This window comes from Zonotrichia albicollis, chromosome 2, assembly GCF_047830755.1.
Source record: "Zonotrichia albicollis isolate bZonAlb1 chromosome 2, bZonAlb1.hap1, whole genome shotgun sequence".
Classification (NCBI taxonomy): Eukaryota; Metazoa; Chordata; class Aves; order Passeriformes; family Passerellidae; genus Zonotrichia; species Zonotrichia albicollis.
In genome coordinates this window covers 57,148,798-57,176,482 of record NC_133820.1, presented here as the reverse complement: position 1 = coordinate 57,176,482, position 27,685 = coordinate 57,148,798, and the positions used below count along the sequence as shown (strand labels likewise).

The 27,685-nt window shown below is 42.3% G+C and overlaps 1 protein-coding gene across 8 annotated transcripts in view; it reads right to left on the bottom strand.

The window, feature by feature from the left end:
* The window catches only part of ZMYM2 (zinc finger MYM-type containing 2), an 87,766-nt gene extending 63,474 nt beyond the window's left edge, over window positions 1-24,292 (bottom strand). For 2 of the 8 annotated variants that reach the window (XM_074535209.1, XM_074535216.1), the window contains exons 1-4: window positions 24,133-24,292; window positions 6,595-6,656; window positions 4,226-4,346; window positions 2,258-3,120 (exon numbers count right to left, since the gene is read on the bottom strand). In XM_074535209.1, the coding sequence (XP_074391310.1) occupies window positions 2,258-3,110 (853 nt within the window). In that variant the 5' untranslated portion in view covers window positions 3,111-3,120; window positions 4,226-4,346; window positions 6,595-6,656; window positions 24,133-24,292. Of the gene's footprint in view, window positions 1-2,257; window positions 3,121-4,225; window positions 4,347-6,594; window positions 6,657-23,058; window positions 23,117-23,456; window positions 23,651-24,132 lie in introns of those variants that run through there. The other 6 variants (XM_074535215.1, XM_074535213.1, XM_074535210.1 and 3 more) reach the window with 6 other exon arrangements.
* Window positions 24,293-27,685: the final 3,393 nt, after the last annotated feature.

The window sequence follows — 27,685 nt, the reverse complement described above, 5'->3', positions numbered from 1 at the left end:
TCACTTCTCAGCCATTCTACCTCCTTTGTTTAAAGTTCTCTATAAAGGATCTGCAAAATCCAATTTTCATGTCCTTGAACTGAGGTGTATCACACTTCCTTAGTTAATTCGTGGTGAGCTTTCATACCTCACTGCCTTGTGTCCTCATCCTTCCAAGCTCCTACCTGCAATTCTGTAATGGCCAAGTTTATGTGACTATACAGTGCCATGTTCAACCACATGTTACTGCTATGGCTTTTCAGGTTGGTCTCCTTCCTTCTTACTCATTCCTGCTCTAAAGCGCTATAAAATTATTCTTTCCTGTCATTCATACCATTTTATTACAGAGTCATCTGGCAAAAATTATTTTTTTAAAAAAGCTGAAAAGAATTCTTTCCCACATCTTGGGTCAGAGGTGGGAAAGAAGATAGTACTGAAGTTTTACACAGGTATACAGCTTTTGGAACACACTGAGCTACATACAGTTGGATTAACACCTGGTTCACATCAGGGCAATTGTGAACTGCATCCTCAATTAGTTAGGTGTTGGCTCTTTCTCTGGAGCATTTCTGAAGCACAAAAACTAGATTCCATGGAGAGAAACAAAAGCTCCACTCCAAAGCACATCTACATGGACTTCATCTAAATGGACCTCTCCCAAGACCTTTGACATGGTCCCCCCACAATGTTCTTGGCTGCTGAATTGGAGACATATATATCTCATGGATAAAGAATTAGCATCCCAAGAATTACAGTTCATGGCTCAATGTCCAAGTGAGGACCAGTAACAAGTGGTGTCCTCCAAGGGTCTGTACTGGGACTGATATTATTTAGTTTTTTTTTCAACAACACAGAGAGTGAGATTAAGCAGACTCTCGGCAGGTTTGCTGTGAACACCAAGCTGGGTGGTGCAATTGATAAACCAGAGGGGACAGTATGTCATCCAGAGGGATCTTGACAACCTGGATGAATGAGCCCATGGAAAACTCCAAGCCCAACAAGGCCAAGTGCAAGGTCAGCCAGGGCAATCTTCAATGCCAATACAAACTGGGGGTTCAATGGATTGAGGGTAGCCCTGTGGAGGACTGTGCGGGACCAGTAGATATAAAACCAGTCATAAGCCAGAAACCTGTGCTTACAGACCAAAAAGTCACTCATATCCTGGTCTGTGGTGATTCTGTCCCACTGCTCTGCTGAGAGCCCACCTGCAAAATACTGCATCTAGCTCTGAGGTCCCCTGTACAAGACAGAAATGGGCCTGTTGAAGCAAGCACAGAAGAGGGTTACAAGAAATGACAGAAGGCTTGAACACCTCTCCTGTGAAGAAAAGCAAAGAGTTGGGAGTTGCTCTGTCTGAAGAGAAGGCTGGGGAGACCATATTGCAGTCTTTCAACATATAAAGCAGGGTTACAGAAAAAGATGCACTGAGATTTGTTAACAAGAACTGGAGTAACAGGACAAGAGGCAGTACCTTTAAACTAAAAGAGGGTACGTTTATATTGGTCATGAGACAGAACTGACAATTCTTTTACAATAAAGGTGGCAAGACACAGGAACAGATTATCCAGAGAAGCTATGGATGCCCCATCTGTGAGTGTTCCAGGTCAGGTTGGATTGGGCTTTGAGCAACCTTTCCTTTGAGCAAGGAAAGATGTCCCTACCATGGCAGGGTGGTTGGATGAGCTGATCTTTAAATGTCCATTCCAATCCAAACCATTCTATCATAGGCATGCCAATGCCTACTGGGGACATCAGACTCTAAATTAATGTTAGGACACAAGTGTCTCTGTTATACACCAAATGCTTCATATACAGAAGAGGAACCTACTCAAGGAAAATAGACTAACACTGATCCAGAAGAAATCTTCCAAACCACATCTATAATCACAGAATCATTCAGGTTGGAGAAGATGCCTAAGATGATCAAATCCAACCATTAACCCAGCACTCCCACTAAACTGTGTCCCTGAGTGCCACATCTACAGCCCTTTTAAGTATCTCCAGGGTTTGAGATCACTTTCTTGGGCAGCTTGTTCCATTACTTAATAATCCTTTTGGTGAAGGCATGTTTCCTAATGTATTATGCCACTGAGCATATTTTATTCTAGTCACAGATAAGGTAGTGACGGGCATGAAGGGAATCAAGATCTTTCATACATATTAAGCTAAAAGACTAAGCAGTACCACTGCCAATAATACTTAAATCAAAACTTCTATAATCAATTTAATTCACAACTTATTTTCAGCCTTTAAGGAAAAATTCAAAATTGCAACTTACCAGGATTATGATGAGTCACAGATTCTCCATTTTGAAATACATCTCCAGCCACGTTCATTCTACCAGGATTGAAAGGTCCTACACCAGTCTTGGTCTGTGAAGTCAAAGATGGGGTGTATGTTTGCAAATTAACACCAAAATTATCTGACTGCAGTCCGTTAGATACATCTCCCAAGCTGGCATTGTGCAGTGACGTTACATGTGTAATCATTAGGTTCATGTCACGCCCGTCACCATCATTTTCTAAACGACTGACACTGACAGATCTCATAGCACCTGTTTCTAATGTAGTAACATTAGCAATCTGAATTTCTGAGTCTGGTTCTGTGGTTATACCACTATTACCTATCCCTGAATTTACCTTACTTCTTGAAAAACTGGAAGGTGAGAATTCCATTTCGTTGGTTCTATTTTTACACTCTGGAAGTCTTCGTTCATTAAAACTGGAAGCATTCTTCTCTTGTCCTTGATTTGTTTCAATATCTTCTTCATCGTCAATAATAATAGTTTCACTTATACTCCCCTTTCGAGAATTTAAGTCTTTTGGAGAAGGAAGCATTTTGCAATCATTTCCTTTAAGTTCTTCATTTTTAGATGATGTAAATGCAGCGTTCCTTTGGTCTGCCACCAGCGACGTAGAATTTTGCGGAGGTTGTATCGGCTCGATAAAAACTACATCATCATCATCTTCTATAGGCGAGTTTTGGAATTTATTAGGTCTAGAAACTAAAGAACTTGGTGGCCCTCCAAATGTATTTCCTACATTTGCAAGACCTGCTGCCATGGTGGTATTCCCTAGCAGACTAGGAGTATTTTCAGACAAGTCTAATCCTCCCAGAGGACTCGTGTCCATTCCAGATCTGCTGTTTGAAGAAAAACATAAAGCAAGAAAAGAACACATCCATTTTTAGAGTAAGATACTACTTCCCAGTAACAGTTCTTAAAAATAACTACTGAATTAATAGTTCCAGATTTTATTTTCTTCCTGAGATAATATGAAGAAAAATTAAGTTTTTCTATGTTCCTTTTTGAATGTCTTAACATCCATTTACTTTCTAATCCTATACTAGCAAAAAATATGCAATCGCTAAACATCACAATGTTTTATCAATACTTTTTCACACAGGAAACAGAATTTTCAGTGCTATTTATTAAATGATCCCAATCTCTCAGTCCCTTTCCCACCCCATGTATGCAAGCAATTATCTTCTAGCACTGCATTTGCTAGACGGCAAAGCAAGGTCAAGAGTTAGGCACACAGAAAGAAAAAGTGAATTCCTATTAAATTCTGGCCCTATTAGGAACGTTAACAACTCTGACATTCAACTGATTCTCCCCCAACCCCACACTGCCAAAGCTCCTTAGGTAGCCACAAGATGATTGGAACAAAGAAGTAAGGAAGAGATGTACAGGAAACCCTTGCATGTGACAAAAATAGATACATCATTGAGCAGCAGAAAGTGGACAGCAACCTCTCATCTGTAGCCACTACAGACTGGCAGCTCATTTGAAGTCCTGACTTATTACCTCATGCTCCTGCAACTTTCAGGGACTTCATAGAGTAAGCAGTGTTTATTCAGGCTACTTCCCAACAGCTACTTTGCCTGGGGAGATCTGTTTGCTTTTAGTAATTGTTCAGTTTGAGGAATCTGTTCTTCATAAATGTCAATTCAACCATGAATTAAAAAATATAAAAGTCAACCTGGATATAATCAAAGCTAAAAGACCTAAGATGGCTCTAAAAGACATCTGTACTAAAGATCAGTAACTTAAACTGATCTTGATACAATACTACAAGAAAAATATAGACATAATTATAATTTGAGTATGTCTTGGAGTAAACACTGATCTGTGACATCACTGAGTTTGTGTGGGAGGTTAGAAGCAGCTATCTGTGCTTTTTTATAAAACCTTTATAACAGGAAGGTAAATACAAGAAGTAGAAATATCCTGCTCATCTATACTTACCCATCCAGAAATCCACTGCAATCTGTTTACCTTAATAAGTTGCTCCAAGCACTTTTATTTTCTTTCCTGTGGGGAAACTGCTCTTGTACCAACTTGCTGCCTTTCACAAAAGTACTGGGGTCTGAAACAGGGTTAAAACAAACATTAGCCACCCAAAACTATTTCCTCATCTCAAGCATCATCTGCCAGCTATGTTCCTTACACCAACTTTCTTCTAAATTTACAGTTTAAGTTCAAACCTGACTTTAGCACCATGATCCTCCACTAAGAGAGAATGTGAGTCTATTCAATCCCTGCTGTGAATAAAGCAGCAACAGTACTCTCTGAGATCTTCTACTCTGTCACATTACACATCCAGAAGGCTTTATAGAGGGGAAAAATATGCAATGTTTGGTAAGAGACAGACATACATAACTGCAACTGAGTAATCAAACATTAGAATTAAGAAGTATATCTGTAACAGAATACTAAGGAAATAAATTATTCAAGTAAACTAAGCAACTGAGAAAAAACATCTTGGCAGTTACACTTCATTTTTATTGTGTCAACCTCCTTGCTGCCTGTAGCAGAATACACTAAGCTAAAATTAAAATATAAAAGGAAAACTACAGGACATAAAAATCATGCCTACAATGCAATATAAACCTTACACTGCTAATATTTTTCAACTTGCATATGTGCACTGCAGTGATACTTAGCACAGATTCAGGCATCCATCGCCTCTATTAACACATGTGATCACTCACAAGAGACTGAAAATGCTCAAAGTTCAAGCATCTATTTATTCTTCAGGTTTTGTAACAGTCATTAGGTTTTCCAGACTTGGCAGCATTTTTAAAATACAGAGCATCAACTTGTTAGTAGTTATCTACTGTTTGAGGACAGCTCTTAAAACCCCCAACAGTAAAAATGCCCAGAGGAATAAAGCTCAAATATTCTTCTACACATTTGCACTATTCAAGCCCTGCTGACCATCAACTGAGCAGGAGCAGGGGGGGCAGGACCAGGACCAAACAGTAAAGCTGTGAACCAGATTAATCCTAGAGGAGAGGCAGGCGACCACCTTTAAATTCCTTCCTATGTCAGCCTCACAGACAAATGCCATTATGTAACAGCATTTGAACCACAATAAAGGGAACACTGAATTGGAATGAAAGGAGGTTTCTTACCAAGAAAATTGTATTATCAATGTAGTTGGCATGTGCATCCCCAGAAATCAGTCAGTTACACTGAAAATTAATTTAATCCAATATTCTCTTTCACTTTTACTTTTTCCTCTACGGTTGAATAACTTAAAGTTAGATTTTTCTGCATCTCAGATTCTGCTGAAAAGAATTAATTTAATTTTTAAACTTTCACAGGTTTATTCTATATATTTTCTTTTTCTACAAGGACAAAAGCACCACAAGCACATAAAGCTTCTAATAAAGTTTCAAACATACTCGAACAGATGTGAGCAGGGAAAAAATGAGACTATGCCAAGACTACACCCTAGGCCTGACTCAAAACCTTTGTGATTCCTATTTTCACAAATCCTTAGTAGAAAGACATACTTGGGCTGTATTACAGTACATGCAAAGTTAAGACTCAAAACATGTATCTTTTTGCCTAAATCTATTTACTTTGCCCACAAAGCTCCTAGGTTTTAATGAGTTGTACTGCTAAATATTAAAAAAATGAAAATTTGTGTTTAACTACTAGTGTAAAGTCATAAGCAAAATCTGCATATATTTCCCTGCAAATAACTCCCACCTCCCAACAACAAAATGTGCAAAATGAGATAGCTTGTTTTCTGAAAGTAGAACAGCAAGGAAAAACATAAAAACCACGTAGTCAATGTCACAGTCAGTAATTCTAAATGAAAAATTACCCAAAAAAAAGTGACTTAAAAAAAAAGTTTAGAATGGAAAACCGGGAAAAAACTCATACCTCAAAACAGGCAACAGCAAAAGATGCTTTACAATAGAAATACAATTATTAGAAACTCATGAGATTTGTTAAGACTGATCACTGGACAAACTGCTGAGATTTAGGGGGAAAAAACTAAACTGAAACAGAAAAAACCCCAACCAACCAACAAAACAAAACCCCAACTCAACAACAACAAAACCAAGTAATTCATAAAAAACCCAACGAACAAATGCCTCAAACAAAAAATCCCAACCAACCAACAAGAAAACAACCCGCAAAACAGCGAAACTTAGTTTGCAGAAAATACATGTTCAATACTGCTGAAGAACAAGCTCAAGGCTTTGTTGTGGTACATAGACACCAAAATCACATCTGGACAGAAACAGAAGCACTACCAATATTCAACAGCCTTGAACCACGCCTTGTGTGTCCCTCTTAATTTAAGCTACATCACTCACCTATTAAAAGTCTTCACGCTGAAATCAATTACGATCCCATTGCTTTGTTCAAGGCTTAATTTCTGGAAGAAATAAGAGACAAAATGTAGGCACTTCTTCAGAATGATGACAACTACAACAGCTCTTAAAGCACTTAAGTAATACTTGTAGGGTCAACTCCACTGATGAATGATGAGAGTAAAAGTTACCACAAATTGCAGAAACCCAGGTGAGGTGTACCAGTGCCTCAAAAAAAAATCAACTCTGCTTCAACAAAAGCAGAAACTGGAATTTAAATGCCTTTACCAAGTGCCATTAATAACACATGGAATGAAGGTGACAGAAGATCAAAGTCACAGTTATGTACCCTTGGAGCAAAAACACAAAAATCAAGAGGAGTCACTGAAATCTGGTTAAAACTGCAGTTCCACCAAAACAGACATCCAAAGTAGGAGCACCATGTACACGTTTCCCTATCAATGCTTTAAGCCTAAAAACAAAAAAGAAAACTTGAAAGACTACTTTGGAAATAATGCATAACTGAGACATCTTCAGACGTGAACAGATAAAATTTAGGAGACAGTATCCTACGAAACAAATACTGGAACAAAAAGAAAGGGAATTATTTGCCTCAGCAAAAGATTACTACTTTCTGCTAGGAAAGCACAGTATCATAACTAAATTATTTACCTCAAGAGGTACTGGGCTACTTTTAAATTCCACACCCCAAGCAGAAGAAACAGCCCATTAATGGTATGCCACCAATCATTTCCACTCAACAGTGACACCATAGGTGAGATAATGAGCATGAGACTGCAAAGTACTCTCATTCCCATTATCTCACTATGGTGAGATAATTACTCACCGTAACTACTTAACTATACTGTTTTACCTACTTTTAACTACTGCTGTGCAAACTAGGGCAGGGGGGAAGTAAAATCAGCCCCCCATCGAATGATGGGAAAAATTTTTACAACTCAGTCAACGTCAACCACCTGGAGAACTCTCTGAAGAAAAAGCAAATCTTAGTTTAACTCTGGGCCACGCAACATCGTTCAAGGTGTGATTATCCAGACAGCACTCCAGAAAAGCATATTTCAATTCCCAGGGGAATAAAAACAAACACAAAAAACCTCATTACTTCAACATCTGGCTTCAGAAAGAACAATCTTGGGGGGAGGAGAAGAAATGGAGCAGCTAGAACAAAAAGCTTGAAAGCACAAAGGTAATTTAAAAAACTCACTGTATTATGCATAGAACCAGCCCAAAAAGACTCCAAAACGCCAACAGAGACTACTATCAGGAAGTCTCTGACCTAAAAAAGTGCTGCAATTGTACTGGGGAGATGTTTTATATACATTTCCTACACCTTTTGGTTAGAAACAGGCTACTGACCTATGTCAGAGCAACAGTTTGTCTAAAATCCCAATTCTTGTCAATTTTACCATCCGTGAAATTTTCCTGAAGTAAAAGAGTGTCCATGAAGCCTGAACCAGAAAACACAGAATAAATTCTTTGCACTGCTGTTCAGTAAGGAAAAGATCAGGGAAGATCATATCTAAGCTCTCTTTCTACAGGTCAGGTCAGAAGAAAAATGTTGCATCAAAGTGCTAACAGAGGAGGATTTTAGAACAAATCACCAGGGCCATGTGGAAGTCACTTAGGATTTCTAAAGGCAGTCAGCAATTTTTTATTTCAGTATCTGCAACCAATTACTGAAGCAGAAGGCAAGAACAATTACTCAGACTACAGTCCTATCTCTATCACTAAATAAATTGATAGAAATTACAGCCGAATAAATACACACAAAAAAACCCCAAAATGTAGGGGAGGAGAGTAATACAAATTTTGAAATGAAAAGGTAATGTCTCACAGGACTATTGCCAAAATCCATTGAAGGGTTGACATACTTCTTGACCAACCCTGATAAAACTGGTATATTCCACTAAAGTCTTCCAAAAGACACTCAAACACTGTACTTAGTGAAGATTGCTGTGGAAATTATCTACAATAAAGATTTTGAGAAGATGTTCTCTGGGGAATTTGTAATTATTTAAAGAGAGAAATATCATGTGTTATTCATTGTTACCACAATAAAGACAAGTTACCACAGGGGTTCCAAAACAAAATGACACAGATCAACCTATATAAGTCAGCCAAGAGACAGAGACTCCCAAAATGAGTGCTTCCTAATCATATAAACTTATTCACAGCAGCTCAAAACACAAACTGATTGTAAAGCACTGTGGCAGGAAAAATCGGCAGTGATAAATGCAAGGTAATGAACAGGGGGAAAGAATACACATAATTTGAGATCCCAGTTGCAACCTTCTCACTCTTTCAAATCAAAGCCACTCAATCATCAACAACCAAAGAGGGGAAAAAAAAAAAGAAACAAATAAAACAAAGCACATTTGTTACTACAAAACAAACATACTTCACCAGCATCTTGCTTATCATGAGATGTTCAGATCACTTTTCAGAGAAAGGGAGAAACAGATGAGTTACATGAACAATTTATACTCATGGAAAATACTTCTCTTTGAAACGAAAACTCAAGGAAGATCCTAAATCTGAAAGAGTAAAAAAAAATACAGATGATAAGAGCTGCCCAGTGTTTTGCAAGAACAAAAAGGTGCCAAATAAATCACTAAGAAGCTTTAATAATCTATTGTGCATGAAAACATTTTGCTGTTTGGGAGAGTCGCTGCTGTAGAAGGCTACAGAGGTTAGAAACGCAACCAGTTCAAACAGGGATTGGGCAAACATGAAATAAATGCACTGATGACTTAAAACACAGTGGTTCAAAGGAAACTACAGAATTCTTGGCCAGCCAGCTGAAAACCAGAACACACCTGCAGAAAAATCAGCCTTTAACTGAAAAGCTTCTATTCCCTATACATCCCTGTTGCAACCAAGTTACCCAATTGTCTATCTGCCTAGTACAGCAATTACGCTAACATAGGAGAGTAACAATAATCTTCTTACATAGAAAAGAAATATCACTAGCCTCATGGAAACTCTACCCATTTACCCACAAAATCTAAATTTCAGCCCATGGCTCTGAAGCTGACTTCAGAGGCTTAGGTTTCAACATTTTGCTATAATGTTTGAGCCTTACTGAACATGTCCTGATGTTCTTGGGAGGCTATCCAGTTCTAATGGTCACTTCCTGACCCTGACATTCATTTGATCATAATATCAATTAATTCCTTAATTCTGCTAGTTTCTGAAGTCCTTCTCCTTATTACAGAAAATCACTTATCACTTGACTTTGCTTTTGTCTGATGATCACAAGCTCAGTACAGACTATCTACAAAGCAGCTACCAAGAAGCTCTCCAGCTTAATGTTTTGCTACAGCTCAGGAACACTCAATCCCTACACAGCCAGATACAACCCATGTACCACAGCCTCCTTGGGGTATGAACCATCAACCCAGTGGCTGGTTGAATGTATGCCACAGTTCACCCCAAAAACAAAGCAAACCAATTAAAATCACCTAAAAGTAGCACTTTTTCACTGCAATTGAAGCAAACTAGTAACCCAACTATATCTACATATAAGAAGTGAAAAGTGCTAGAAAAACACAAGTAGCCAAAAACTTTTAAAGGGTTGTAATTTAAGCCAGCTTTAAACTAAATCTGCATGCTACTACTGCAGTCTCAATTTGAACATAGTACATGATGTATACTGTGTATGGAGAGACTCCTATCTATGTGAATACAACTCCAAGGTAGATATAAAGCAGTTGCAGGGTCCTTCTGAGCCAGCAGATATAAAACTCTTACCACAGGCAACCACATAAGCTGTTTTGGTCTGTAAGTTTTTTTCTCCTGCTATCCTTCCTCAGGGGTATTCAGCCATCAGCTTTTTATGTCCAGATATGCCTTGGATACATGGTAGCTCTGATTTACAGTTAACTTTTACACCTCACACTAGAGTTTGAACACTTCTGAAGGTCTGCCTAGTTACCAGGTCCACAGCCTCAGCCTCATTGCTATGCTATCATGTGGCACAGCTGTTTCTGCAACCACACACACTACCAGACAAAAGAGACTTTCCTGCTGGAATCCTTTCCAGCCAAATCAGTTCCCCAAATGAAAAATTTCTGTGCAAGAACACTACAGCTGTGCCTGAACACATCAAGGTTGGTGCCACAGCTCTGAACTTCAGCACAGAGATCATTTCAGCAGACAGGACAGTCATGACAAGCTGATGGTCACAGACAAAAATGCTCTACCCTGACAGCAGCTACTACATAAAGCAACCCAACATGCATGTGCCCACTGACAATACAGCAAGCAGTGACAGGCTGAATATTACAACAGGTCAGGCTGAATTTTACAACATGTATATCCACTGGCCACACTGAGTTGTGTATCTGAAGCAAGCAAGGCTTTCAGCAAGCCTCAGACATTACATTATGGCCACAATGACTCAACTATTTCATCTGCCAGTTTCACACATAAATCATGGTAATGAGTTCAACAGGAATACTTGCATATTTTGGGCTAACCTCAAGTGCAAATATTCACAACACCAAAGTAAAATAAGGATCTTAAATTACTATACAAGCTCATGAAAGTGTCTGAATAATATTTAACACAAACCCATCAATGTATTTATATTGCTGGTGTTTGAGAACAAGGGTAAAAGCTTTCAGAAAGAGGATACTAAGTTTGGGTGCACAAATCTAATTTACCTGTTCATCTGAGTACCATCATTACAAAAGCCTGGTATAGCTCATTACTTCAGTTTTGAGACATTACTTCAGATTTTTTTTCCCCAGTAGGTTTGGAGCTGCTTCAAATTTAATTCTTTCCTCTGATTTTTTGTATGGATTGAAGAAATTAGCTTACTAAAAGTCATGATGTAAGACTCAAAATGTGTTTGTCACGCAGATTTCAGAGAATTCAACAAAAAAGCAAGACCTAAAAGACCTGTAATTCAGCAGAGACAGTAACTAAGAACAGTAAAAGGGCAAGATCTACTTAGTGAAATATTTTGAAGCAAGTCAGTAAATTTTAGTTTTATTCACAAGACCGACTATTTACACACAGCTAAAGCTTACCAAAAGCATGCAAACTGTGATATCTTCTGAGCATCTTAACTGAACTGCAGCCACCACTGTTCAATGTGACTGCTAACATCTGTTTTCCAACTGATGCTTCCAGGAATATTTGAATAATTTTGCTTAACACAGCTTCTTCCTTGAGTCTTCCTACTCAATGAATGCTAAGAAATGCTTCCTTGCATGCACAAACAGAATAAAAATACAGAGTCAACCTCAAACTTAATTCTATGAAGGGGTATCCAAAACAAGCACCAGTAATTCTCAAGGCTACTTGTGGGATCTCAGGATCTGAGTCCTGAGATGCCGAGCCACCGAGACCACCCTTGGGGAGCTCGGGAGTCCTGGAATGTTGCCAGAAATGTCTGGTGGCAGGACTTTGACCCTACACGGGAGACAACACCTGTATGAAGATAAGAGGACTTCACCGGGGTGAATGGCGAAGGGATTAGTTAATTAGAGGGTGAGACACAGGGTTTAGGATTTATGTACAGGGGGGTTTAGAGAAGTAAGATGGAGGAATTGGGGTGTGTCCTGTCCTTCTTCTTCTCCTCCATCTTCTTTGGTGATGGTGGCACTTTTGGATTGGTTATTACTGAAAGTGCACCGGGTAATAAGAATAAATGGTATTGGGGAAAAATGATAAATATTGTACACGTAACAATGGATATAAAGATAGGTGGCTGCCCGGAGGGCAACACAGTGTGCTCATGGCTGACTGCTGAGCAGACCTCTGTCGGGCTGAAAGGACATCTTTTAGATAAACAATTAATAAACATAAAAACCGAAAGAAGAACTGAAGCCTCTTCTCGTCCTTCGATACGCGGGCTGCCCCAAGGCCACTTCGGGCCTTTCTAGGTCCTTCAAACAACAGAAAAACCAGACAGCTACTCAGAGAATGAGCAGCACTTGGCATAGGCATTCATGGCAAATCAAAATCAGACAGTTGACCAACAGTGTTTTAGGGCAGCCACACTGACATGTGTCTCCTCATCTGCACACTTTCTATGTATTTCATGGCTGTTTAATCTTGGAAACACACTGATCAGCAAGAGCACAGCACCATTTCTACCCTTAAAAGGCATTATGTGCAATGTGGTAGACAGTAAATTTTATCTACTACTCATGCAGCAAGATGCTGCTTAAGGATGTCCTTTATTATAAACAGAATAGAAAGGTAAAACAAGACAGAAAAACAAAGGACCTGCAATAAAATGCTTATCTATTACTTATATCCAAATGTGTTCTATTCCAGAAAATAGGCAACACTAGACCACAGTAACAGACTTGAAAGATGGCTAAGTGGAAAGGGAATACAGAAACAATAGAGAAACACTATGCCAGAGACATGAACACGGGAAAAGGACATGTAAAATCCTGAAAAATAAAAAGGCATTAATACAGCATGAAAGAGTCAACTTGTCATTTGATGGATCTTAACTTTAAAAAAATGCAACACTTAATAGGAAAAACAAATACTGAATGACTAGATCAGAAACAGACCCAGGAACAGTAAATTTAATTAGATCTCAGGTCTGAGCAATAGAACACAGGCGATTGGTGTCAGTGGCTCACAGCACACATTGCAAAAACATGCCTTAATTTTCATTGCTCCATGTGCAGCCAAGAGTAACTGAGAATTCAAATCTATGAAGTCCCTAGCTTTTGCTAGCATTTAAAAAAAAAAGCCTGGTATGCACAAATAGGACACAATCTTTCAAATTTGTCAAGTTACAAAAAATTGGACGTACAGCCAATCATATATAAACCAACCAAATGTGAACAAGTAACTAGAGACCAGAAAGAAGAGAAATCTCAACAGCAAGAATTTCCCAATGTTTGATTATCTTAGCTATGCACAACTGTTACCCCTGTTGTTACTCATGCCTATTACCTGCTATTCTACCAAAAGCTCTTCTCAGAGAAGAGCTTGGCTTTGTCTTCTCTCTATTTTCCCACTAATTAGTTGAAAACAGCAGTAACCTGTCCCTTCAGCCTTCTCTTTGGACTGAACACACCTCTCTTTCTCAGCTTTTCCTTTTTTATGTATTCTATCACCCTGGTCTTACACTGGGCTTACTCCAGAACATCCCTGTCTTCATTAGGACAGAGTCTAACCAAAACCAGACTAAACACCGTAGATGGGTTCTCCCAGTATAAGACACTGCAGAACCATCACTTCCTTTAAACTGCTGGCTGCCCCCTTGCTGATTTCAGTCCAGCATGCTGTTTACATTCATCCTGCTAGGGTGCACGGTTCATGTTTAACGTGCTGCTCACCAGGACTAGCCACAGCTGTCTTCTGTGCTATCAGTGCCCAAACAGTACTATTCTCAAACATTCTGGAAATGAAGACACTTTTTAACTAACAATATGGACTTTTAACACTATTCTTCATTACTGCTCCTTCTTAATTGGTTGGGATGTTTTAATTTTTATTTTAAACTAGCATTCAGTCTACACTCATATCATGCATAACCCATGAACAAGTAGCTCTGTATGGGTAACTAGTATCCACCATGCCTAATGGCACATCACTTCTCAGTGCCTTACTGCACAAATCTTTTTGACTAATGCTTCTACAATATTTTATTTTTGCATATGCTTAGAAAGAGGAACAACTGTCATGCCAAAGTCTACAAATGAACAAGTTTACAGACAGACCATTTTCTTTGCCTTTAGCATTAATAACATCAGCTAATAGCCTCAAACAGATTTTTCATCCCCGAGAAATAATCAAGTATTGGCTAACAACCTAGTATTTTGGGCCTGGTATGGACAAGCTTCTTCAACAAAATTTACTTGCAGTGATTAGTATTCAATGCATCAAGTAATTCAGAACAAAGAAAACTGAATTTAAAAGAGTAAGTTAATATGCTACATGTAGGAGGGAAACCCAAGTAGACTAAGACCAAGTAAACAGACAATGAAGCTACAGTGTAACAAAGGAAAGAAAAACTTATCACCACAAACAAAATGAGATAGAAAAAGAAGTGGGAGAAAATCAAACTAAAAAAACCAGCCACAAAACAGTTCAAGCTCCATGTGAGGTAAGGTTGACGGGAAACAGAATCCAAGGCAAGAATAGATCTGGTCAGCAAGGCAAGTATGATAGGTTTTCACAGCTGCACTGGCTGGCTGGCTGCAAGTTACATTATGCAATCAAGACTCCAGGTTATCCAACTGTTTTAAAGTGTAAAAGGTAGTCTTATTTTTAAGTAAGATGCATACAGTATTTGTTAAGGCCACGGTTCCACAACTACAAACCACATCAAGTCCTGGACAGGACTACTGTGGTTTTGAATTCCTATTACTTTCCCCTTTCTCCCTAGCTGTTTAAGGATTCTAACAGCCAGTCCATCATGGGAGCTAAGATGGTAGAAAGTGGAAGCAAAAAAAATCAGAGCAAATACTCTACACCTACACAGCTGCTCACCCCCAAATCTCATTGTGATGATTCACGGACCTAAACTGACTCCCAAAATTAAAAACATAAAACAATCAAAAAAGCCAGAAAAGGCTGATATTGGTACAAACAGGAAAGGACAATGACAAACCTAAGTCAGTTTGGTTTAAATGGTCATACAACCAAGGATATATACATTCAATTTAAACCCATGAAAAATATACAAAGTAGTATTTGTCTTAAGCCAGTATTTCATCTTTTGAGTCCACATATGCAACTGGAAGTATAGTCTGAGCTTTGAAAAAAAAACCCAAAACTATTAACTTTCCTAGCAGGGAGCTTTTCAAATCCTCTATGAACTTTTGCCTAAGAAGAAGAAAGTGATGCCTCAATAAGCTATTCCACCTTCTAGTTCTTGTACCTGCTGAAAGGCTACACACTGGTCCCTGTTGGATTTTGTACTGCTTAGGCAATAACTGACACTCAGAAATTCAGCCTTTAACACTGGAGATGGAAAGGGAGATGAAGGAAGCACACCCAATTATCTACCACGTTATTGGGTGCACCATCTTTGCTAGAGCAGGATTAAGTCACACTGTAATCTATTCTCTTTTATTGAGGAACAGACCTTCTTAAGTAATTCTTGTGTATGTTCTCCAAACATTTCTTGGTATCTTCTTGTGTTATGGTTCTTTTGAATTACTAAAAAAAGTATTTTTTAGTAATTTAAATTTAGTTGAATTTAGTTCAGATCAGTACTGTACTATACACAGTATTAGTCAGACAACCTCAGTATTTCTATTTGCCAATTCTTTGGATAGAAGTATACATAACAATGGTCAGACACAGTGACAATGGCAAATATCCAACTTTCAACTTTTGCTTCTGGCAAAAAACAAATCACCTTTGTTGTGCTCTCTATTTTCCTTCATTTCTAAATTGTGATTTCTATTTTTATTACACGGATTACAAAGTACTTTTTACTTGTCCCCTCTAGATACTACTTGGCTTCCTTAATGAGGCATCACCTATGAGAACAAAACATTTCCTGAATTTACTTTTTTTTTCTCCAAAAAACATAACCACCCTTACAAGAAAAACTACTGCTACTACTAATAATTATTATAATAAGCAAAATTCCAAATACGCACGTGTGCAAGCACTAGTTATAAACTCAAAAGATGTCTGGTAAATTCTGCCAGCTTAATAAGAATTCTTAAACACTTATAGATTGGTATATTAGCAATCAGCTGTTGCTCAAACAAAACAATGGCATTAGCTCAGGTAAAAGAGAACACTAGGTCTTCTTCCCTTCTCCATACACACACACAAAAAAAGAAAAAAAAGACACCAATACCACACCCATAGATCACAACTGTTATCACAGACTCCCAGGAGCCAAAGCTGTAGACCACATCATGCTAGCCACTGTGCAAACACAGAGTAAAACTGTTCAAAGAGCAAACAATCTAAACATAAGGGGCAACAGATGGAGAGAGACAAAAATGAGAATACAAGGAAACAGCACCACCATAAACAATGGTTATGATTAGTTCTTGTTCTAAGGATGGTGTGTTTGAGTCCCAGGGTGACAGGAAAGGTGGTGGTTGGGGTTTGTTTTCAGTAGGCTTTATTTCCTAAAGTCAGGTTCTTTTGCATTAACAGGTTGCAACTGGCTTGCTTGTAAGGGTGCACATGCAGAACTTCTCCAAGCATGAGGAGCATCACAGGAGAATGAATGAAATTGTTTAACTGCCCATGATGTCACTTCCTACACAGCTCTTACAACCTCATTAACAACAAAAAACAGATAGTACCCTTCACAGTCAAATCCCAACATTAGATTAAAGGTAAGTAAAACCTGTTGGTTTTACCACCATAAAATGCAAAAACCAAAAAGACTGGATAGTCAAAAGAGAAGTCCAGGAAAGCACTCTGGTACAGGATTCTGAGTCCCTATCAACAGAGCAGGATCATTTTTATCACATCTGTTAAGAAAAATTGTTACCACACGATACAGAGGTCAAAGGCATGATCTTGTACTCATGTGATTTTTTAACACAACTAAATAACAAACACCTAATTGCTGATGAACTGTTAAGACACCACTTAATACGTGGGAGAAATCTACAGTCCCTCTTAGAAGAGTGTGTGCTATGTCTAAAACCAGGGCTAGACCCAAAGATCTCATGACACTGCTGTCTACAAGCACCAGCACAGAGAGGTTTCCTTTGCAATAGCAGCCCCAGCTAAAGGTCAGACATCCACAAAGAGAAGTCAAAAGCACACGCAGAGATTTAGCTAGTTTAGAGGGCAGCAAGTCTGGAAGAGAGAGCAATTTGAAGGTCATCCATAAAGGCATGACAGCTGAGTTTACAAATGAGATGAACAAAATGTCTTTTACAGAAATCTGATGTAGTACTAGAAGTAAATACCAAGCTGGAATGATCTTCCACAGATCTAAGGAAAAGGAATTGCAAAAAGAAGTAAGGTTTTCACCAAGGCTACTTTCAAGGAGAGAGGAAAACAAAAAGCAAAAGAAAAAAAAGCAGAGTTGCATTATGAGTTAAGTCAAATGAATTAACTTATTTAATGTTCAGTATGGTTGCATTGCACAGAAGAGCCTAAGAAAAGGTAAGATGCCAGTACACTTCCAACAAAAGACTGCAAGAGGAAAACAAAGATGTCCATGCTTACAGCTCACAGACAGTCCAAAAGTTCCTTGGACTGTGAGCTGTGAGCAGCCATCAATAAGTAAAATTTGTCACAACCCATACAATTCTATGTGCATGATTTTCTATCTTCTTCAATACCATCTTTCACAGTAAAAGATTAGAGGAAACTAAATGTAGAAACCAACACAAACACAACACAAACCTCCATAATGCCACTCATCTCTCCTAATGATCTGGCCCAGCAGAAGTTACATCAGTAGCTCTGGTTCAAATACCTAAGCAGCTTTTGTCCCCATCAGTGCCCATGTGGCAGCATGTGCCCAAAGGTGGAACTGAGATGACATCCTGCTTAGCATGTGTTGGGGGTAAAGCTGATGAGCACGGACTATGCCTGAACAGACTTCTGTACAGCACTAGGGACACAAATGTTGCTATTACAGCCTTTGGAAGCTACAGTGATGCTAACTGAAGGATTCTGATAGTCTTGTAAGGGTTAAAGAAGCTGTACAATAAAGTTCATAAACCTTTTAAACAAAGGAGTAACATATTACACCTTATATTTTTTAGAGACCCAAACACATAGTTTTGTAGGACAGCAAACAACATTAAGTAGTCTCATCTCAGACAAACTTAAAAAACCCAAATAAACCCAATCCAAATCCTCTTGTGCTACTGACACTCAGTATGGCTGGCCAGAGCACTGACAAAACCTGAGTGTTTCAAACCAGTATTGCAGCTACTCTGCTAAGATCACTGAACACTTGCTTCTGCACCCCACCTCTGTGATGAGTCCCTGCTATCCCTACAAGATCATTCTCTTAATAGCTGATGGTGAGAAAGGGGCAGAAAAAGAAGTTATGGTAAAGCTAATCCCAAAAAATTTAGGAAACATGGACAAAAATTAAGCATTTAAGCTTGACGACAAACTTACAAAGTACAAATGCCCTCTAAATCAAGAACAATTGGAAAAAATATGTTGGTGGCAATCTTGTCACTAGAACACAAAATTACCAATCTCCGTAGATTTTACTTATGTGGACTAATAAAATCTGTATTATAACCATTGACTGAAATAATTTTCTTCTGATAGCAAACCAGAGCAAGAAAATAACTTTCATCATTGACATGTCTAGTCCAAGAGATAGTGCAGGTAAAGGGATAGGAAACCCTTAGTGGACCCTGTCCATAAAGGACAACCACTGATCTCATCTACAACTGCTGATGTTCTCTTACACACACACACATATAATCAAACTCTTTGTGTGTGTGTGTGTGTCTTATTGAACTCTAGTGGCACTGAGTTCCACAGAATAAAATTTCCACATATAAAATATGTGGAAAATAAAAATTCCACATATAAAAGTTCCACATATAAAATTCATAACTTCTGGAAGTTCATGAAAAAGAAAAGTTTACAACTGTCAAAATCACTTAAGTATAAATAAGTGGCATTGAAATCATAGAATCGTTTAGGTTGGAAGACACACTTAAGATCAAGTCCAACCATTAAACTGGTATCACCATGTTCACCACTAAATGATGTCCCTACGTTTCACACTTACACATCTTCTAATTTCTTTCAGGGATGACAACTCCATCACTTTCTTGGGCAGCATGCTTCTATGCTTGACAACCCTTCCAGTGAAAAAAAAATTCCTCAACATCTAATCTAAATCTCCCCTGGTGAAACTTGAGGCCATCTTATCCTGTCACTTGTTACCTGGGATAAAAGGCTGACCCCACCTGGCTGCACCCTCCTGTCAGGCAGCTGCAGAGAGTGCTGAGGTCCCCCTGAGCCTCCTTTTCTCCAGGCTGAGCACCCCCAGCTCCCTCAGCTGCCCCTCACAGCACTTGTGCTCCAGACCCTTCCCCAGCTCCGCTGCCCTTCCCTGGACACGCTCCAGCCCCTCAATGTCTCTCTGGCACTGAGGGGCCCAGAACTGAGCACAGGATTGGAGCTGTGGCCTCAGTAGTACTGGGTACAGGGGGACGGTCCCTGCCCTGCTCCTGCTGGCCACACCTGGCTGAGCCAGGCCAGGATGCCATCGGCCTTCTGGGCCACCTGGGCACACACAGGATTGTATTCAATGGAGCCAACCACAGCAGCAATGAATGCTGCTTAACCATCTGAGCAGGGGGTGAGGGATGGAGATTCACATGACAGCAAAGATGCAAAGCTTTAGAAACCACAGAAACACCTGAGAACAGTCACACATGAATCAGCACTTCTCTCCCAAAATAGGTGGCAGGATGAATAGTCCCAATAAAGTGCATTTACACCAATACACACAACATGGGTAACACAGGAGAGCTGGGATAATTCACTGTGCAGCTGAAAAACTATGATAGAAAATCAATATAGTGAAAGTCCCAGCTGAAGAGGCCATTACATGCAATTGCATTCCAGAAGTCTCAACTTCTTCCCTCTACCAAAAATTTCTCTTAGAAGTACAAAACACTATCTGACAAACTTGCAAATCTTGGTACAAAATGAAGAAGGTAAATAGTAGCATCTAAATTGAGTAAATTATTCATACATCAAGTTGGCATGTATTGCCAGCCATAAAAGCCAGCAGCACATAGGGCAAGCTATAAATATGGAATACAAGCTAAGCTTTGTCTGAACTTTAATGTGTAAGCAAGCAATGCACTTAGCCACAAGAGCATTCAACTACTAAGATTAAACCAGTGAAACCAAGTTAAGAAGTTGAAAAGAAAACACTTCCAGCCCTAGAGTTGAACACAATTTCAGTGGACACAGAACTCCACTGCAACATAGGGGGCTTTTAAGGCCCTCATGAGGCAAGTATTACCTCCAGCTTCTCACACTGGACACCTGAGCAGTCTTTTGAACTCTTGTGAACTTCAAATTCCAATCCATTTCCACAAATTGGTTGAGTTGATTGTTAATTGTGATGGAAAAATAAACAGTTCTCCGTGAACAGTGAATTTTCCATTAGCAACAATTCTTGATACAAGTTCTTAACAGAACCCCCCATACTGCTTTTGTTGCAGGGTACATCAATTGAGTGCAAACTCAAACAATGTGACAGAACTTCAATAATTCTGTGCTTAGTCCTCAAAACCAAAATGAAAACTTCTCAAACACCACAAGGCGATTCACACTTCTGCAGGACCAAAAAAACCAAAACCCAAACCAAACAACCCCAGCAAAAATCTGGAAGACATTGTACCAGCTTTGTACCACATCCCTCTGTACATACTTGAACAAGCTCTACAAAAGACAGAGAAACTTGCTTTCATTTTTCCACTGCCACTTTGACATTCTTGCTGATGCAAATCCCTCTTAGCATGTTATTACAGGGTAAGCAACAGTAGAATACAATCATACATTTGAAGTCAAAGAGGATTAATAACAACAATGTAAAGCCAATTTAGTAGATAATAAAGTGAATTTATTGCTCTAATTAAGAGAGACTTCTATTAAAACAAGTTACTTAGTTTAACCACCAAATGACATGGCTGATGAGTTTGGTTGCTAGAGATGACCTTGCAGCAGTAAGCACCACATACATTCCCTCCCAGAACAGCATGGTCCTACCACATGCCATAAAGAAGGCTGTACCACCATACTCACAACTGGAGGAGGACAATGTGCCACCTACCAGGATGCTTTTGTGCAAGACATTTAATAAGTCTTACAAAGACCTACTGAATCTTAGCTATATGGCCGTTCCTGGCAGTATTCTCATCTTCTCATAAGCAGCCACACAAAGCTGCAATAATTTTTGTCGAACTAGCACCAGTACAGAACAGTCTCCCTCCTTCGAAAGCATCATTTGCCTTGATTGCTCCTAGAAGTAACTTTTTTTGACATGAAGGATCATCAGAAATAAACAGAACAGCTGTTAGACTGGAATGCATAATGAATGAATCAGAAGTAAAGTTAGATGGTAGTCTTGCATTCAAGATATGGTAAGACTTAAAAAATTACAATTAAAAATGTTTAACTGCTGTAGCAAGTCAAGGGTTGGAACAGACGACTTTATTAAAGATAACATGCCATGTAAACTCTTACAATTCTTTGGTGTGGTCCGTAATTTTAGATGCCCAAAATAAATACAGATCCGATGGCCTCATCCTAAGCAGTGAGGTTTGCAGCGAACCACTCATTCTTTGTATAGCCACCAAAAAAGTGACACAGAAAGTTGCAAGCTCTGCAAATCTGGAAAATCAACCACGTAAAGCAGCAAGGGGCAGAAACAGAGAGTGGGAAAAAAATTCAAGACACGACTGGTGGGGAAGACCGCACCAGCTGAATCCGCGCTGCACCCAAGCGAGAGACCCAGAAGGCGAGAGAGGCGCTGCCTTTTTGTTTTGTTCTCGGGCTGCACGTTCCCAGCGGAGCGGCCGCGCTGCCCGCCGGCGCCTCTGGCGGCGCAGGCCGCGCACCGCGCCCGGGCCCGCCGCGGCAGCTCCGAGCCTCTCCCGGGCGCCTGCAGCCTCGCCCGCTCCCTCCCTGCGCTACCTGGCGATCCCGGAATCCCCCACGCAGCTCAAAAACAGCCCCAGTATTGACAGGGGCAGAAAATAGAGTCAAGTTACGTCCCAGCCGTACCCACAGGGATTGGCACCAAGCCTCTCCTTAAGCCAACCTAGCACCCAACAGAGATCAAAATCTGCTCTGAAAATCCCACACAAACAAAACACCAAAAATGCTCGCTATTGGGAACCTGTGGGTTTCCCCAGTGTCCTCTAGCTTCCTGGGGAAAGGACAAAGCAGATTGCTCAGAAGCCCAGCCAAGGAACCCAACAAAACCACCCAAACAAATTACGGGTGTAGAGAACCAGCGTGAATGCACAAAGAGACGATGGAGCGCGCTTCTCCATCGCAAACTGCTGGGTGATTTTAAACCTCCCGTGCCTCTTCTTAGCTTCGAGATGATACGGGGGACACGTGATTCGAGCAATGGGGGGGGAGAAAATTCAAGATGGCTGAAGGTGTCTTGTCACGGATTTTCATACACGCTCCAGAACTCTAGAGGGCACCCGAAATATGCCCTCCTCCTCCTCCCTCCCGAGCCGGGTAACGTGAGCAGCGGCAGCAGCCCGTCGTCTGCCTGCCGGAGTTGGTATTGCAGGAGCGGTGTCTGCAGCAGCAGCGCCCACTCCGCGAGGAGGAGCCGCCTCACAGCCATTACTGGGGCTTCGCCCCAGGGCAGCAGCTACTGATCCCAGGAATTTCCCCACCCAGCCCTGGAGGGACCTCATTTCACCCCTGCCCCCGGAGAATACGGGGCGGGGGAAATGGTTGAAGCCCGCTGGAAGCAGGTCTAGCCAAGGCAGAAACAGATACACAAATAGCACTCACAATGGAGCTCCCTCGCCTTGTTGGTCGCTGCCAAGGCTGCACCAAACTGGGCTGGAGCCTAAAGGAAAGACACGGGGTTAACACGGGGCAGCGAGGATCAAGCAGCGCCCCCAAGGAGCGTTTCCATCGCCTGGCCAGGGCAGGTACTGCCTGCATCACTCACCACTTCCCTTTAATCGCAATCTTTCAAATAAATAAATAAATAAACAAACAAATAAATCCACTGCCCTCGCCGAGGGCGGTGGGGTACACCTCACGGCACACCCACGCAGCTTGTCCCTGCTGAAAGAAGGAGGGACAAGGAGCCCTTCTCGGGCGCCGCCACACTGGGGGCTTTCACCGCGAGTGTGGGGGACAGGGCAGCGGTGGCACCCACGGCGGGGAACAGCGAGTATTACCTGCGAACTTGCCCTATAAGCCCTGAACCGGCGCCCGGAGGGGCCGCGGGGCCCTCAGCGGCACGGCCCCGGCGCCGGGCGAGCGCCCGCGCTCCCTGCCCGCAGGCGCGGCAGTTGCCCCTAGTCTCGGGTTTGCCCCCCTGCAGTCGGCCAGCGGCACTACCGCCTCCTGTCCGCCATTAGAGAGACCCAGCCGAACAATACGGGAGGGGAGCCGCGGAGCGCCGGGCAGGGGAGGGGAGAGGAGGGGGGGGGAGGGAGGTACCCGCGGGGGGGGCTGCGAGGGTGGTGGGTGGGGGAGGCACCGGGGCAGAACAACAGCCGAGGGCCCGGCGGGGAAGGGAGGGAGAGAGTTAAAATAGGAGGCGCTAGAGCAGACCCGGCCCTTCCCCCAAATACCCCTGCCCCCCCCTTCGGGGCTGCCCCCGGGCGCCCCCCATTTTTCCCCACCGCCCCCCTCCGTGGCGCGATGGTTAAGCGCGGGACTGCCCCCGGTGCCGCCCGCGCCCCTGCCGCTAGAGGTGGCGGCGCGGCAGCGACACCGCGGGGTACTTCGGCCGGGTAGCTGGGAGGCACGGCGGCTGCTCTCCCATCCCCGCCCTGGGGGCAGCTGACCGCCGCCAGCCCCCCGCCAGCCCGCCCCAGTGAGGCGCAGCGCCCCGCGCCCCCGCCTTACCCGGCTCCCCACCGCCTGCGGGCACGAACCCCCCCGCGGGGGACGCACGCACTCTGCGCTACTCCTCCGGCGCCTCAACTCTAACTCGGTCCAGTCCCGGGCGAAGCGCAGCTGCTGGCGAAGGGGAGGAGGAACCGGGCCAAGGGAGCTCGGGGAGATCCGCCTCCCTGCCCCGGCATTGGCTTTCCCAGAGGGCGGGCTCTGGCGCTGGGCTAGCCGAGTGGGTGCACCGCCCATCCATCAGAGCCGCCTGCAGCCGGTTGACCCTATAAACTGCCAATCTTCCTCCTGGCCACGCTTGGGGTTCTTCCCACTTTGATCCATCAGGTTTGAGGAACCCGGATCGTTGCCCACCGACCGGCTCGTTACCCGTGCCCCAGGGTTGCGTTGTCGCTCCCCGCGCCGCTCTTTGACAGCGGCAACTGGCAGAAGTTCTCGGTGCCGCCGAGCCGGCTGCGCCCCGCCGGCCGCGGGCAGGGTGCGCTGGCCGTCCCGGCCGTGCGCTCGGTCCCTGCGGGCGCCACCGCTCCGACCGTGGGGCGCGGGCTCGCCTCTCCCGCTCCGAACCCTGCCGCCGAGCCAAGGGGCTGGCAGCGCTTATCCGAAGGGTCCCACTCTGCTCCTTCCTTCCCCTCACTAGGGTTTTGAACCTGGGGCCATTTCCATGGTGGACAGAGCATGGGTAATGGAAGCATACCCAGAGGGAAAAGGGAGAGTTCACGTCTCCTAGGGAGGGCGCCTGACCCGCGTCCCCGCAGCCTGCCCCGCCAAGCAGCGCCTCCTCAACCGAGGACGCCTTGCTACCCCCGCCCGCCGCGGGGGAGGGCGCCATATCAGCCGCCGACATGGCTCCTGGAGGAGATGGTAGAGGTGGTGGTGGTGCTGGTGGTGGCAGTGGTGGTGGCGTCCTCCATTTTGTCGGAAGCCGCTGCGGGGAGCTTGGTACCAATTCGAACCAACGTGAGACGCAGCGGGGCGTCCATTTGAACGGCCTCCGTCCGGCTTCCCCGCGGGAAAAAGAGCCGGGTGCCCCCGGCAGTGCCGCGGGGTGGGGACGAGTGCTCCGGCCAGGCGCCGGGAGCCAACTCTCCGCCCGCCCTTCGCCAAAATGGAGGATGCGCGCTTCCCTTGCGCGGCTCCTTCCCCGCGCTGGCCATGGCACCAGCGCCCGCTCCTTCGAGGACCGGGAGAGCGCAGCCGCCCGTCTGGCGCGCTGGTCCCGCTCTGCTCCATTCACCCATCCTCCTCTGCCCAGAAGAGGGAGAGAGAGAGCGCGATACCCGCCCTGATCCTCTAGCCGGGATCAATCCGTGTCAACCACGCGGAGCAGCGTCCCCCGGGGAGAGAGGCTCTTGTGTGCGCAAGGCGCTGGGTTTCAGCGGCTGGCGCCATTTCCAGTCGGGAGCTGGAGCCCCCCGCAGGATCAGCCTGAGGGACAGCCTTCCTCACGGGCGGCGCAGGAGTCATTGAAGGGATGTCGCCTCTCTCTCAACAAACCTTTGATGTGTTTGGCTAATAATTTTCATGTGTGGGAGAGATGAGAAATTTTCTATCATCCATTGTCACAACAATACATCTAGTGTCTTCCCAATGGTGCCACCCAGAGACACAGGCTCCCGTCAACAATTCAACCCAAAAGCTTATCCGGCACTGTTACTATGTGTTGTTGGGTGGAATTAATATGGGTTTGGGGTTTTGGGGCTTTTTGTTCAAAACACACTGCTCATCAGATGGAGCTTGGAAGGGCTACTTGATGTGGAGGGACAGAGTTCCCTCAGGGCTGGCAGCAGCTTGCTCATGCCTGTAAAAAAATAGGTGAGCTGATGGCAAAACAGCTCTAAGTCAACCACTGCCAAGGAGGAAAGTGCCATGTCTGCATGCATCATCATCCATTTTGAAGATCTCAAAGTTGACCCATAAATTTATATATATTTGATCTGCAGTATCACACTACCAAACTAATTATGTAACCAGAAAGGTGTTGAAATTTTGACATTGAATCCCATTCACTCCAAGTCAGCTGGCTCCTGACCGTCTTCATCATTAGCCTGGAATATCTTCTAGGTTGGTAAAATTCAAAGCTGTTAAAAGTTGTCCTCCCTATTACATATTTGCCAACGTTCCTAGTCGTATGTCTCAGGAAGATGTCTTTTGTTCTACAGCAGTGTTTATCCATAAGCATTTAAGTTCTTATGGAGTTCAGAAAGAAATTCAAGAGGGCTTAAGCACTAGGAATGGATGGTAGAAAACAAGTGTTTTTCTAATTAAGAACACATTAAAAGAAACCTATCATTCTTACTATTCTATAGTACTAAAAGTAACTGGAGAATACTTTGCATCTTACCACTGCCATAGCAAGAGACATTACCTAACAGTATTATCTAGGACTATTACATAGCAATAGAACGTTTTCATTAATGTTTTAGATTATACAGCTTAAACAAAATTTAATGGTTTTGCTTACACTTTTGGAACTATGTGAAATGTTTTTATATATTGAAGTTTATAACTCCAGAGAACTGTTGTCCCCCTATAGACATGTAACCTTAGTTATAAATTCATATGTTGAAATACAGCCAAAATAATTGAATACACCATGACTTTGCCTTTATTTTTTCAACTGACATCAGGAAAAAGGGTGAAAAATTCAGGCAATGATGTCAATTCCTCTTCTTCTATAGAAACATGTATAATTCAGACAACTTTTAAGAACAATTCATATAGAATAATTCTTTTTATGGTTTGAAAGAGTTAGCATTATTTCAAACTCTTTCAGCAAAATCTCTTTATGAACACCAGAGAACTGAAGCATATGTATTTATAGGCTTCACACCACTTCTTTGATGGACAGGCCTGATGTCAGTCACCTTACTAGAAAATGTCAAATGTACTGACCGGGAGTAGATAAATTCAACAAAGTTGAGCCAACAGTTTGTTTATCAACTTATAAGAAGAATGACATCCTTCTCCTGTCATGGAGGACTATTTTCTCAAAAAGCAGTCAACTTTGAACTGAGAAGGAGTAATCTGATATATTTTGGAAGGTTTATGTTTGAGCAGAAGTCTTAAAAGGACTTACCAAGACAACCTTCAAGTGATGCATATTGTATTGTAATAACAGGATGAACATAGTTTAAAGCCACTTCTTAGAACAACTTTTCTTTTTCCCCCTACCATTTCTTCCAGTATTTCTCTTTCTTTTCTGTCCTTAATCTCACTTCTTTATCTACTTATCCTCAGTCTCTCTTGGCCACACAAAGAAGAAAGATGTGAACAACCTGTATAGGTTGATGGAACTTGTGTTCTCATAGTCATGGCATAATGGAATTCTGGTCTACCAGTGTTTGCTCAATACAACTTCAAGAAATAGCAGTGGAGGGAAAAGAAATTAAAAATACAAAATCAAAACAAAAGAAAGCACAATCTTAAAACATCTATAATCAGTAACAGCTTCATCATTTTGGTTTTACTTCCTCTGTTGGTGTTCTGATTTTTGAGTTTCATCAGGCACAGCAGCTATTCTTTGTAGACTAAAGTTCTGAATGAAAAGATA